Raw genomic sequence first — 13,663 nt, 5'->3', positions numbered from 1 at the left:
AAATATGACATTACCTAGAAACTATTAAACAAAACTAAATAGTTATTTGCATAGTTGTGAGAGTCACAGGAGCAAACTAGGAAACTGTATATAAAGAAACCACTGCGGGACAAAAAAAAACAAAAAACAAAACACTGAAGATTAAATTAATCTTGACTAAATAAGGTAAATGGTTTCATAGTCTTGGATTTGTTTGTAGATTTATGGTAATTCAGGTCCCACTGTATACCAACTTTTTGAGACAAGCAAGTTGAAATTTACTACCTCAAACAAAATTTGGTGTGTGATTCCGTTATCAGCAGAAGTTCCTGCCTGCTGAGGTAAATTCAGCGCAGGATATTAAATTAGGCAAAGAAACTGAGCTCTTGTGTCAGTGAGCACAAATCTCCAATTATCAGGCAGATCTTAAATCAGCTCCAAAAATCCACTGTTCAGAAGAGTCCCTCAGTAAACAAACACACACACACCTTTTCTTGGTGTGACACAATACACAGCTTTAATTCACTCTCAGGCCCTGTGATGAATATTGATGTTTTCATTTGAATGTGTCTTGTTTCCTGTACCTGTGTCTCTGCTTATCCGGTTTCCAACTTTCATTTCATTTCATTTGGATTTATGCCAGATGTCTGTGCCCACAGATGTAGGCAGCTCGAATTCCAAACATTTGTAGTTGTACAATAGGATTTATAATGAATCAAGGGGCAAGCGTTCCTGTGAAACAGCAAAACATTTCACAACTACTTTGTGTTGTTAGGTGGGGAGGTGCTGCATATTCCAACAGGCATCTATTCTCAGATGTGTGTTAGAGCCTGCATCTTTTATAGATACGTATCCTCCCCTGCAGGAACACTCACATCACTATCTGTTTTTTCTGTCATTGGCAATTTCTTCCTCTCTTTTTCACTGTGCTCCCATTTTAAATTCCAAATGGCACTAATGTCCTTGGGCTGCTCTCCATCATCTGTTTGTAGCATTAGTGTGTTAGAACTGAAAAACACTGAAAAGTTTAAGAGGGCCTGTACAGTTGCTCTTGACACATTTATTAAAATGTTACACATCTCAAGGCTAAATTTATATAAATAATGTGTTGAGTTCTTGTCAAACACATTGAATTTTTCATGTATGTGTGTGTGTGTGGCATAAGAGAAAACACAAAGTGACCATTGTGTAAACAGAGACCCATGGTTCTGTATGATGAGTGTTTATCACACAAATGGAAAACTCAAAATATGTTGCAAATAAATGAATCTAATACTTTATACTAGACTACCAAGATACTCCAATATCACATCAGCATGACCCAAACAGTGACCCCATTCAGCTGGAATGGACACAGGCAACATGAGCAGGGTCAGATGTCAAATATGTGTTATGTAAAAAGACCTAATCGTTAATTCCAGGTCACAGAGGTCAGCAGGAGAGAAAATCTGAAAACCTGGCAGAACACGTACTGTATTTCAGTATTTTTTATAACATTTCCTTTACAATTATGATATATTGGTTCAGTATTGATCAGTTAGTCTTTGCTGTCCAGCTTTGACTAAATGGAGTTTCCTTCTTGACCTCTCCTCCCCTCTCAGTTTTACTTTTATATGCCATCATTACTTGTCACTAACTGTGTGTCTCCTCTCTCCCATAGTGTGTCCTCTCTCTTTCTCTCCCTGTAGCCCTGGCCCTGGAGCTCTACGTTTCTAATGAGCAGCCACCGGCCACATCAACCTGCCCAGTGTTTGGTTGTTTGTTGTGTCTTGTTGCTTTTCTTTTCTTTTCTCTCTCCTCCATCCACTAACCCCAACCGGTCGAGGCAGAAGGCCGTCCACTAAGAGCTGGGGTCTGGCGGAGGTGTCTTCCATTAAAGGGAGTTTTTCCTTCTGCTGTCACCAAGTGCTTGCTCAAGGGGAATTTGTTGGGTTTTTTCTCTATAATAATGATAATAATAATTTAATTGCTCTGGAACAAGTTAGTGGTGCAGCATAGGTTACTATGGTGATCCCAGTTTCATCATACCAGAAAACCCAAGCTAAGGCCAACGTTAGCTGGAGTACCTACTCATCTTTATTAGAGGTGCAGTACATGCCCCAGAAGCATAAAATGGCTAATTAGGAGTATACACTGAAATAACCAGCATCTCTGGATGTAGAACCACACCCAAAAAGTATAATTCACATTCTGTGCTCGTACTTTTTCTCCAGTGTTCCTCGTCATCTCTAGGAGCAGGCTGGTCCAGACAGACAGTTGCTCAGAAACTTATTTTATCACCAGCTCCCTCCCCAGGACAGGAGCCCCTCTAAGTCTCATTAGGCCAAACTGGCAGCTCAAGTGAAAGGAAATAGGGCCATGTGCCCCGCCTCCAGTGGGCAAAACCGCCACATCGCTCACAGGAGTTCTCATTACTTCTCTCCCCTCCATTGTATCCCCCAGCCCCTCTTCTGAAGGCAGCCAGCTCCATCCATCAGATCCATCGATCCTGTCTTCCCATGGTGTGGTACCTGTCTGTTTTTCACACTAAGTGGGAAGGATGGTGGAGCTGGCATGATATTTCAGCTTTCCAGTGACAGCTGTGTCCCCTAGGGATGTTCCAAGGTGAACCTGGGCTTCTTGCAGGAAGTGCTCTTCTGTAGAGCTAAATGAAGGAGCTCTCCCTGGAGGAATTACTAACAATATGTTTTTCTGCTTGGACACTGAAGTAAGAATCAATTCTCTGCTCCTCCTGCCACTGCTCGCACAGCTCGCTAAAAAAGGCTACCCCATCCTTCTTGCTATTACACATGAGATAGCGATACAACCCCTTCCTTTTTTCGAAAACACTGTCATAACTGTTGTGTAAGGTTTGACAGAGATGTCTCACAAAAGAATATGGATACTGCAAATATTTACAAAGAGATCTGATGTTGTGTCACAAGTTCCTCTAGACTTTGATCTTATTTTGGGCAGAGAAGCAAGCTTAAGCTTTTAAAGATATTGAGAAAATCATTTTAGAGCAGCCTGACATGAGTGCATGTTGTACTTCTAACTTAGATTAAATACACAGTGTATAACATTACTTAGAAACATTTATCTTTGAACCAAATATTCCTAAAATGCTTCTGTTTCTTCTGGGTCACTGGAGCAAACTGTGGCAAATTTATTAGGTTGAAATGTGTTCTTTCCATAGAATATAGACAAGAAAAGCCACACGACACCATAACACTAGGCTGTATGCAGGGCTGTGAGGATGAGGCAGATGTTACACATACACCACATATAAAGTCGTTAAGATGTTTTAAATATTTGAATTATTCTTGATTTATTTATTCAGTTAACTGTTTAATTCTATTTCTTTTTTACCTGTGTTAATGGTGTGGTGCAGTAGCATGTTGGGCTGATGGTTGGTCAGTTCACCATCTTGGCCCAGACTGAATTATCCTAACACATATTTAATGGATCACCTTTCAATTTTGTACAGCTATTTATGTTCACCACAAGACGAATCCTGACTTTGGCGATTCCTCCTCTGTTACCTGTCAGCTTCTCTGCAGCAAACTTTAATAAATAAATAATAAAGTAAAAAAATTGTAGCATGTGATTCTCAGCTCCCCCCCCACACACACACACACACACAAATGTTGCTGAAAAAAAAGGTCATGACCTCAGTTTCCTCCTTGCAATTAGTGCGGACTGAGTCTGCTATCTGTTCAGTTCTACTCATTCTAACAGCTGCGCAACATTCGTCACTTAATGTGTAACAGAGGAGTTATTCTGGGAAGGAACTGCTAGAAACTGGGAGATACAAACTTGGATTGGTTCTAGGATTGTGTGTTGTGTGAAAATTGTTATTATTGTCACAGTGGTGCCATAAAACAGTTCAGCTCCTCACTGACCTCTCACCACTACAGTATTATCACCATACAACTTCCCCAGTTGTAGTAGTTCACAGCACTTTCAGACTCAGCTGTGTCACTGAATGATATAGGAAATGTGGCTTAGGTTGTTTTTTCCTTATGATCTTACTGCTCAGATCAATCACATGCAGGCTAATTAGTCCAAAATCAGTGTTAGTGATTACTGTAAATACTATGTAAACACTGGGATTAGTAAATGCACATGCATGCAGACACACACACATTCAATGTTCTTACAAATGTAGATGTTTATTAAGAGCTCTCGGTTTATCTTGTGCAATGGCTGAAAGAACTAGTGTTTAAATGAGATATAGCAAAATGAAGATGAAAATAGACATGCTTGAATCTCTGAGTGCATTTCCCCCAATCCTGCAGCCATAAGTGATAGATAACGGGTGTGTTTCTGAAGAAACTGGAGCTCCCACTGGTACAGTGTTTATAATTAAGCATGATTTATTTAGCGTCGGGACCCGACCACAGGAGAAAGAATAAGGATATTTTCTGTTGACTCTACTCAGTCTACTTTGTTTTCATTTGTGCCATACTTTCTTTACTGGTTTGACTGAAATATGCAGATTTGATGTTGAGAAGAGTTGTAATTTAATGATTTAAAATGCTTATTAATTCCACAGGAATTTCCTCACTGGTTAACTGCTTTGTTAAAGTCATTCAGCAGTTGAGTAAAGAGCAGAGTGAATATGAATCAGCTCCTAAAACCATTGAATAAAAGGCGAACTGCAGACAGTGGTGAGTTCAGTGCCCACTTTTGTTTCAGTGACCAGAACTGATATGTGGTGACTCTCAAGGGTGTGAGTTTCACTGGAGAATACAGAAATCTCTGAGGTTGAATACCAAAACAAAAGTTCAATTTGCATTCATTAGAGGTGTCTGTGGTGCTGGCTGTAGTGGTGCGAGAGGAAGATCTGCAAGACAATCTTTGATTTGCCCACGGTTCAAAGCCTTTTCACATGTACCTGTCAATCAACACAACAACTCAGCAGAAATAAAATAAACAAATCACATCCCAGACACCAAAATTCCCTGGTACAGACACACACCTAAATTCATTCTTTCATTCTGAGAATATTCTTCATAAATCCATTTGAACAAGGAGTGGAAGAGCATTTGCACTTCTAGGATTTTTCAGTTTTTCATTTGTTTATCTTTTATTGTATATTTTCTTAATTTCTTTGAAGACAGATTCAGATAAAATGTACAAACAAAGTGAATCGTGTTCATTCTTAAAATTAATCAGTAAGTTTGTACTGGAATGAAGTCATTTGCCTCTTTTCACTGAAAAACTGTCACAATATATATAGATTGATGTATTATACAGTGAGAAAAGTGTAAGGAATTGACTAAACAGCACATCCATCTACTGTTTGAAGATTGTTAATCTGAATTTCATACTACATTATTTTGTGGGGTTATAATTAGCTGGAGACAGTGTTTTCTCTTAACTTGGCTTGTTAGCTACAGCTGATAAAATCTGCTAATGACAGTGGTAATTTCAGCCAACAAATTGATGGTTGCCAACTAGAAATGAGATGCCTGCTTTTGTCTACCTCTGTCTGAAATGAAGTACCCTCTGCTTTGAAAATAACTATGAATTTCAAATGGTAAATCTGACACTGTAATCACTATAAACTGCATTTGTGCCTAAGGCTTAACAGAAACTAAGGGGTAGATCAGATGGATTGTATGGGAAAAAAAGAAAACTGAATATAATGATATGCTAATAAATAATACTATGTCATTACATTGTACAATATCATAGCAACCAAACTGTAGAGACAAAGAACCTTGTGCTTTGTATTACATCAGTAGACAGCTCTCCCTGCTACAGCAGCCTATAGCTGCCTGCTGAAAACCATCTGGGTTTTTCTCCATGGCCATTTTATGAGCAGAGCTGCCATGCAGGGCACAGTGTGGTGCAAGCACAGATTCAATTATGAGGTGGGGGTGTTTGGCAGAAATGGTGTGCGTGCCAGGCTCCGTCTATACACTGCCTGAAGCTGATAGATGTAGAGACTTCTGGCCTGGCAAGTGGTTTGCAACCTGGCAGTAATGTGAGAAAGGCCTATTGTGCTGCTGTGGCAAAAACCCTGAGCACTCAGCTGTGTTTACAGCCCATAGCGCAGGACTAGAGACCCGCCTGTGAGGATCCCTCAGCAGCCCTCTGCTCCAAAAACACAGCGAAATCAGATGAAGACAAAGCAACACCATCCCATTTTCATGTTCTCAGTGTGGCTGCCTCCCAATTAGCCACACTGCTGCTGGCAAGGTAAGATAACAATAGAAACCCATGTATCCCCGAAAGACCTCACTAGAAGACCTTTATTACAGTATTGATATCCCCTACATGTCATCAGTGACCCCACCTGCCTGGCAGCATGCCTGAATACTTTACATGAAGCCATACTACCCGAGGGGCTGTAACTCAATAAGAGAAGAAAACAGCAGGACACACAAGTCTAGGCTGAACGGTACATGCTGTAATTAGCAAGATGCTGTGAGGAATAAATATAAAATACAATACAGCGAGTTCAAGCAGCAAAGTAAATTAAAAAACTGATTAATGGGTGAAAGCACTTAAATGTTTCTGGCAAAAAAAAAGTCACGTGACGACAGATGGAATGAACAAGAATATTCTGAGCTGACACAAAAAACAACCAGTGGCAGATTGTTATAAAAAACAAACAGTAGTTACAAACATATTTTATGTGCCCACTGATATTTTATCCTTCAGCAATTTCTACATGCATAAGACAGAGTTGTGACAGATATATTTTAAAATACCTCGCATCTCTTTAAGCACGCACTGCTTCAGATTGGGACGAAGAAAATCTAAATATTGCATTTTCCACACACAAAAGAAAAATAAAGTGTTCAAGTTAGTTCCCATTCTGTAGCACCACACGAGTTATTTCATGTACAAAATGACATGTAATTGTAGTCCAACAAGTGGCAAAGTGACCTCGAAATTAAGTGTTTTAGTTGATGTGCAAGCATGTAACTGCTGGGAAATGTTTTGATTGTTCACTTGGTCCTAAAATTCATTCATTAAAAGTAATATGATCAAACCTTTGAAAGAAGAAACAACACATGTAACTGAATAAATAATCATTATGTAAGCTCAGTGGCATAAGGCACGCTTTACCTGGTTAAATCGAGGCTGGCAAGATTTGAGGAACTTCTAAAATTTGCATTAAAGTGTCTTATAGTTTATGTTTATATCGATCTCCTTCATATGTTTTTCCTTTTGTAGATGGGTAAAGTATTTTCACACTTCTTAAGGCTTTGTGCTGGAAACTTGCAGCAGTATCAGAGGTTCTTTGTAAAGGGCTTTCAGTGAGGCTTTATGGTAAATGGGTATGGGGTCACTTCTACTGCAAAGCCGAGGTCAGGCTCTCAGAGAGTGGGTCTGTGTGTGAGTGGTCATAAAGCACTACAGGGCATCTATTTCAAATGTCCCAGCTGTCACTGAAGTACTGATCCTCTTCTTCCTCATCGTTCTCATCTTCATTTTCTTCCTCAGTCCCATTTTTCATGAGGTCATCATCTTGTGACTCGTTCACTTCCTCGTCCTCTGCTTCTTCCTCTTTAAGTTGTGCAAGCATGGTTTGTAAAGTGGCTTTTACCTCCTGAACCTCCCTTTCTAAAGACTGTGCAGAGGGAGTTAAGGAAGAATCGGATGATTCAGACACACATTAACATGTAATTAAGCATCAGGATAAATGTGACACTTGGTTAATGGTAAAAGCAAAAGGACAGTCATAACCTTATAAAGCCATCAGTCTCCCATTTGGTCAGCAAACTAATTACTGGGACACTTCATCAAGTCATACCCAATTTACCAATTTCCAATGTGCTATTCACAAGTTCACTGTACCTGTGTAGCTCGGCGGCAGTGTGTGGACCCAAGCGAACAGACGGTCCAGCTAAATTATTCATAAACCATCAATGAAACAGGATAAAGTCTGTTGTCAGTGTGGGGACTGTTTAACCTGCTTAGAAACTCAAATGAATCATGTGTCCAGCTTAAGTGACAAATCAGGGGAAGGCTTTGATGGCAGATGGGGCCTGATGATTCCTTTCACCATCTGAACGGACACAGATTGTCCTCATTCATAATTTACAAACTGTTATGGAGCCTTCCATGAATACTGCAGAAGGTTCAAGAAGACTTTTAAGGCAACATGATCCAAATGGGACAATAAAGCTCAGAATTATGTTGAAGATCTTTAAAAGTAACCACAGATACTGGCATCATTTTGCCTTTCCATTTCTTTCTTTTGCAATCCCAGTCTCTGTGCTTGTCTATCCATCTCCTACTTTTGAGAGCAGAGACTCAATTAAGCCCCTTAGAGACTTGAGGTTTATTCTTCCCATCACTATGGCAACAGCAGCACCATCCCAAGTTCAGTTTGTGTTCAATTTCAGCAACGCAACACCAGTATTGTCCTGTATCTTGAGTGTCCTCAAGTGTCTACAATGAGTTTGCATGAGTGCACTGACTTCAAAAAGCTAAGATGAATGATACGTAAGGACATGAAAACAGAAAGGTGGAGAGAAGCGGCAATCTGTGTCTGTCTCTGACTGCCAGGCTGTACTGACCCCTGACAGTGCAGCTGGGGATGTAAATCTCTAAATCTGATGTGAAAACAGTCTAGCCACACTTCAGCAGAGAGTGATAGACGTGCTGTACAACGCGTTGCTTTTAGAGACACTAAAACTAAATGAACCTCTTCATCATACTGGACAGATTGGGAAAGTATTTCTGGCAGGCCATGTTCAAACAGGAGAAATGAGGTGTGACAGAAAATAATTAAATAAATACAACAGAAGGTTAGGTGGCAAATATTCTTCATCCCTGCTGAAATATTACTTTTTCTATCTGTCTCAATAAGCCCACACGGTGGAGGGAAAAACACACTAATTTATTTCCAATCAGCTTTCTAATTAGCATGGAAAATGGTGTATTGTGACCTGTAATCAGTTTCAACAGTTTCATTTGAGTCATTATCATGGATATTGTAATTTCCTCCATGCCAGATTCAGCAAGTGCAAGTGGGCAGACTGAGGAGGGGAGTGGGGAGGAAAGGAAGGGAGGGCCAGGAGTAGGATGGACACTAAGATATGATGTGAGAGGAGTCATTACAGAGACATTCCTCTATCTGCCACAGCACTGCCCCTGTCAGCTGGCTTTAATCTCAGCCTGTGGTGACTGGCAGCCTGCATCAACAGCCCTATAATAAAGTCGCTTAGACATTTCGTTTTCCAGTTGGCACATCTAGCCTGTCAAGAAAAACCCTCTGATCCCAGTTTATCTTCAATTCCCTCCCTGAATGGACCCATAATGTCAAATAAGGCAGGTGGATGTTTTTTTCCTTCATGAGGCAAAGTAAAGAAAGCTAACGTCACTCAGCCTGAAAATAGTTTGGATGTGTACTTTTGAGCGCTGCAAGGTCTTAAAGAAATTAGGTCCTTAAGATGGATGGACAGAGACAGATACACACACACACTACCTACTATGTATATTTAGAGAGCAGATAAAGGATATGGGTGAGAGCCTGGTCCCGGTTCAGTATGGCCGTCTGCAATTCATCTTCTAAGGTCATTAGTCTGTCACTGATCAGCTCACAGCGCTCTGTCAGGTCTGCAGCCTCACTGCACCCGTCCTGCAGGAAAAGGAAAAAAGGTCGGAATAATGGAAAGAAATTGAAGGTGTAATGGTTTAGCTGTATGGGTTTAATATTGAAAGGGAGAGCTACAAGACGCAGATGCCACTAAAAATGACAGTTAAAAGCAGTAAATTCAAACTCCAAAAATGTTGGATCCTATATGCAGGAAGAAGAGCTCTGGAACGTCCTTCAAGATGGATGCTGCAAGGCCGAGGGTATACTGGGGGATGGTAGGGACATCAGGTTGGTGGAGAAGCAGAGTGCAGTAGGACAGAGCATTCAGAGAGCAGAGCTGGCCGTAATTAGAACAGGCCCCTTTGCAGACATCATGTCCTAGTTTCTTCACACTTATCAAGCACAGAGAACACAAAAACACACACCAGTGTACACAGACATATGCACACATGCACGCAGACCTAATCTGACTCAGAGCTGCAGGTAGAAAATATCAACTCCCTGCTGCTCTGAGGTGTCAGAACAATCACTGGGAAGTCATGTCTCTGGTCTCCGTCCTTGAATAGCACTCCTCTGGATGATGTAACACCCCAAAAGAAATGTATAACAACAACAGCCCTGAAGCACAACACTGTGTACAAGTCCTCCCTGATGGAGTGAAGGAATAAAGTAGGACTTAAAGGCAGGATAGCCCATGGATAACAGATTCAAGCAAGCATGTCTTTAGTGAGTGAATCACTTTAATGAACAAACAATCAATAACACCAGTCTGTCCTCATGTGATGTTGGGTTCTCCTTGACTCTATATTTTACCGCCACTAGTCAGCTTTTGAGAAGTCAATACAGCCACAGGACAGAAAACAAAAGCTCACTGTGCAGAATGACACCACTGAAAACATCTCTGACAGTTTGCTGGCAACTTTGTACACAAACCATTTAAACAGCACACATGCTGCTGTTTTGCTCCTGGTGATGATCAAATAAAATCTGTGGAAATTGCTTCCTCCGCTACCTCTGCCTTTGACAAACAATAAAACATGGGGAATGAGATTTCAACAACTTGTCAACTTGCTGAATAGAATCCCAGGCATGCATGTACTGGCGTGTTGATTCCTGATGCACATTAGTGCCAATGTTATTAAACCACAAGTAAACAAAGCAGAAGTGTGAAGTTAAGCAAATTATTTGGAAACTCAATATTCAGACTCATGTATGCACTGGTTTGGTTATTTAAGCAGTAATGAGTGAGAGGTAGCAGGTAACTGTACATGTTCCCATGAGTGCTGTTAGGCGTGACAGGTTTTCCCGGGTACAAAGCAATAGTATTGTAATGGCATTACTCTCAAGGACATAATTGCTTGTACTAGCAATAATGTAGCTGAATATATTTTTAACTCCAAAGGAAATTAACTAGCTAATGATTAACATCTGTTATCGCCGGTGCCTTCCTACTGGGAACACGCTTAGAAATATTATCAGGTTCCAAGACAAGACGATACACAAGTGCAGCATGTTAGCATGTTAGCAAGTCTGTAGCTGTGAGCCACATCCATACCACAAATTGATTCTAGGTTCTACTCTACTGATCCTTATAGTATGCTCTAACATATACACAAAGTCAACATACTATTTTTTGCTAACAGAGAATGATACAATTCATGCACCTTCAGACATCACTCAAACTTTGGGATGTCACTGACAATTAAACTTCACCCAAACAACTTTTTTTTTTTTTTAAATGTAATACTTTTAAATGGTTTTCTTCCTGGAACTATCTCAACACCACTAACATTTTTCATTTCATTGTGGTGTCAGTCAGCAGTACACTCAAAAATCAACCGTTTTTATGGCCTGGTACTGAGAGTTTTGAGTATACTTCATTTTGTCAGTATTCAAGTGTTAAGTGGAATATAAATACAGCTTCAATTTTGAGTGTGCTGTCAGTGTACACTTCTGTCTCACAATGCACAATTCTCCATAATTGTCCAATTGTAGAAAAACACTGAGCTTTCTCTTTGTGAAGTCTGATTGGCACTGACACTCCAAAGTTGCAGTTTGACTGATATGTGACAATACATGTACTGTACCACTTTACCTTTTAGTATGAAATGGCACAGACGAGTTGAGCATTTGCAGTGACATTCCTGACTGACAGTTTGATTGAAATCCACTCATGCTGCAGCTAAAAAAGGAGCAAAATGCACTGATGGTTTTGTACATTAGCTGCAAAAATATTATATTACTACAAATAATATTATAGTTGTTGCTGAACACAGTTTGCGAGTAGTACGGGAGTGTGACAGCAATCATCTCTTGTTAACAAGAGTGATAATTTCATGACATTATCATCACAACTATCTGATTAACAAATGTAATCAAAAGCTTTCAACATTTCAGTTTAATAATATGTCTACTGTTGTTTGGTGCTGCAGCTCGTTTTAAGGAGAAAAGCATAAAGACCTTGAGAGGATAAAAGAGCAATTAGGAGAGATTAGAAGACAATAGAGTAGTGCCATAAAACACACTTGCACACACGAACACACACAAATCAATCTCCATTGTGGCAGCAGAGCAGCAGCTTGGCAGCAGCTAAGTGGAAATCATTTACTTAAAGTCATTATGGAAAGGAGAACAAGGTCAGACATTCTTCGAGGCAGGGAATCCAATTCATCCACAACTTTCACAACACCGCCAAGATAGAAATACCACTGCCATTTAGGCATCATCGTATCATTTGACTCAGTGATGCCTGGTAGTTTATTGTGAATGAATCATTTTATGTCAGCTAGTTTTTCCATAATTTAATGTGATTCATGTTCATAGTTCAGATATAAAGTACAAATCACTGTCTGTTCACATTCTGCACGAACAGACACTGACCATGTGCTGTGAAATCAGAATGATACCCTTTTATCACTCAGTTATTATTGTTCCAGTAGACCAAAGCAGGCTGGAGGGGGGAATATTTGGGGAATATTTTTTGGCCTGTGGCATGTCAGTGCTGGACCACTGTAGACGGCCAGAAACTACAGAGAGATGGGGCTATTTATGTGGCTTACTAGCCACTTGTAGATCAGGAAACAGCACCCTCTGCAGGGACCAGCCAGTGGCCCAGGACTGGTATGCTACAAGACAAAAACCCAAGCTTCTAGCTGCATCCCTCAACTTTGGCCAGGTGAAATGACAATAGTCTCTGGAAGAGTTTTAAGTGTTTTCAGCTGTCTGCATTTAAAACTGGAATCCTGTACAAAGTCTTAAATATGTACTTGATAGCTACATATGGACAGTTATACTGTATAGTGCTGAAAAACTGAGGAAAAAGCTACATGTCCAAGCAATCTGATCTCATCAGCTGCTGATTTATGTAGATGTGTAAATGTGACTAGTGGAGCTAGTTAGTCCTATATTAAAAATATGATAAGGTGACATGCAAGATCAGATGTGTGTTCTGAGAGAGACAGAGGTTAGATTTATTGTTCATACTCTCAGACAGTATGTTTTCATTTTTAATATTACAGTAGAAAAGGTTCTGAAGATGAACGCAGTATCACGAATCTCAGAAGAGCAAGGCTATCTCAGTTAATGACAAGTTACAGGTGAAGCTCTTCCGTGGGTTACTGCAGCGGGTAGGAGGTTAGCATTGGTAGCTCACATTAGAAGAGATAAACACACTGTGTAAAATGATTTTGCTCTTGTATTTTTGGTTTTAAAAAGGCACATTCTGCAAAATGTGTATATTTGGAGGACTAAAAATTTGACAGAGCCACTGACTATCAGTTGCTAGGCTACAATTATGACTCTAGTAAAAGGTCAGTTCACTTGCCTATAATTTACAGCTTTTGTAAGTTTTGAATTTAAAATAAATAATTTAATTAGAGGCAAACAATGACAATAAAGCTGTCAGGTCTTTTTAAATGTTGTGATCAAGTGACATTGCCCTCTTTTGTTGATTCCGACTCATGTTTTAGGTGCCAAATTACAATTTTTTAGAAAGTTAGGTACACATGCAGGGGACTTTTTCTCACATCGACTCACATTTATTCTGGTTTGAAATCCTGCACAGGGCACTCCCTTAACAAAAGGTGCCTTTGCATGGTTTAGATACCAGATGTGAAGACATATAAATGTATGAATTTAAAGCAG

At 40.0% G+C, this 13,663-nt stretch overlaps 1 protein-coding gene across 6 annotated transcripts in view; it reads right to left on the bottom strand.

Moving 5' to 3' along the window:
• Positions 1-5,120: 5,120 nt before the first annotated feature.
• Positions 5,121-13,663, bottom strand: part of disc1 (DISC1 scaffold protein) — a 40,902-nt gene continuing 32,359 nt past the window's right edge. For 3 of the 6 annotated variants that reach the window (XM_020600288.1, XM_020600303.1, XM_020600295.1), the window contains 2 exons: positions 9,445-9,562; positions 5,121-7,548 (listed from right to left, as the gene is read on the bottom strand). In XM_020600288.1, the coding sequence (XP_020455944.1) occupies positions 7,346-7,548; positions 9,445-9,562 (321 nt within the window). In that variant the 3' untranslated portion in view covers positions 5,121-7,345. Of the gene's footprint in view, positions 7,549-9,444; positions 9,563-11,615; positions 11,703-13,663 lie in introns of those variants that run through there. The other 3 variants (XM_020600313.1, XR_002274981.1, XR_002274980.1) reach the window with 3 other exon arrangements.

Source organism: Monopterus albus, unplaced genomic scaffold (assembly GCF_001952655.1).
Source record: "Monopterus albus unplaced genomic scaffold, M_albus_1.0 scaffold3.1, whole genome shotgun sequence".
Classification (NCBI taxonomy): Eukaryota; Metazoa; Chordata; class Actinopteri; order Synbranchiformes; family Synbranchidae; genus Monopterus; species Monopterus albus.
Note: the sequence above shows the minus strand (reverse complement) of the source record. Positions and strands in the feature narration are given on the sequence as shown.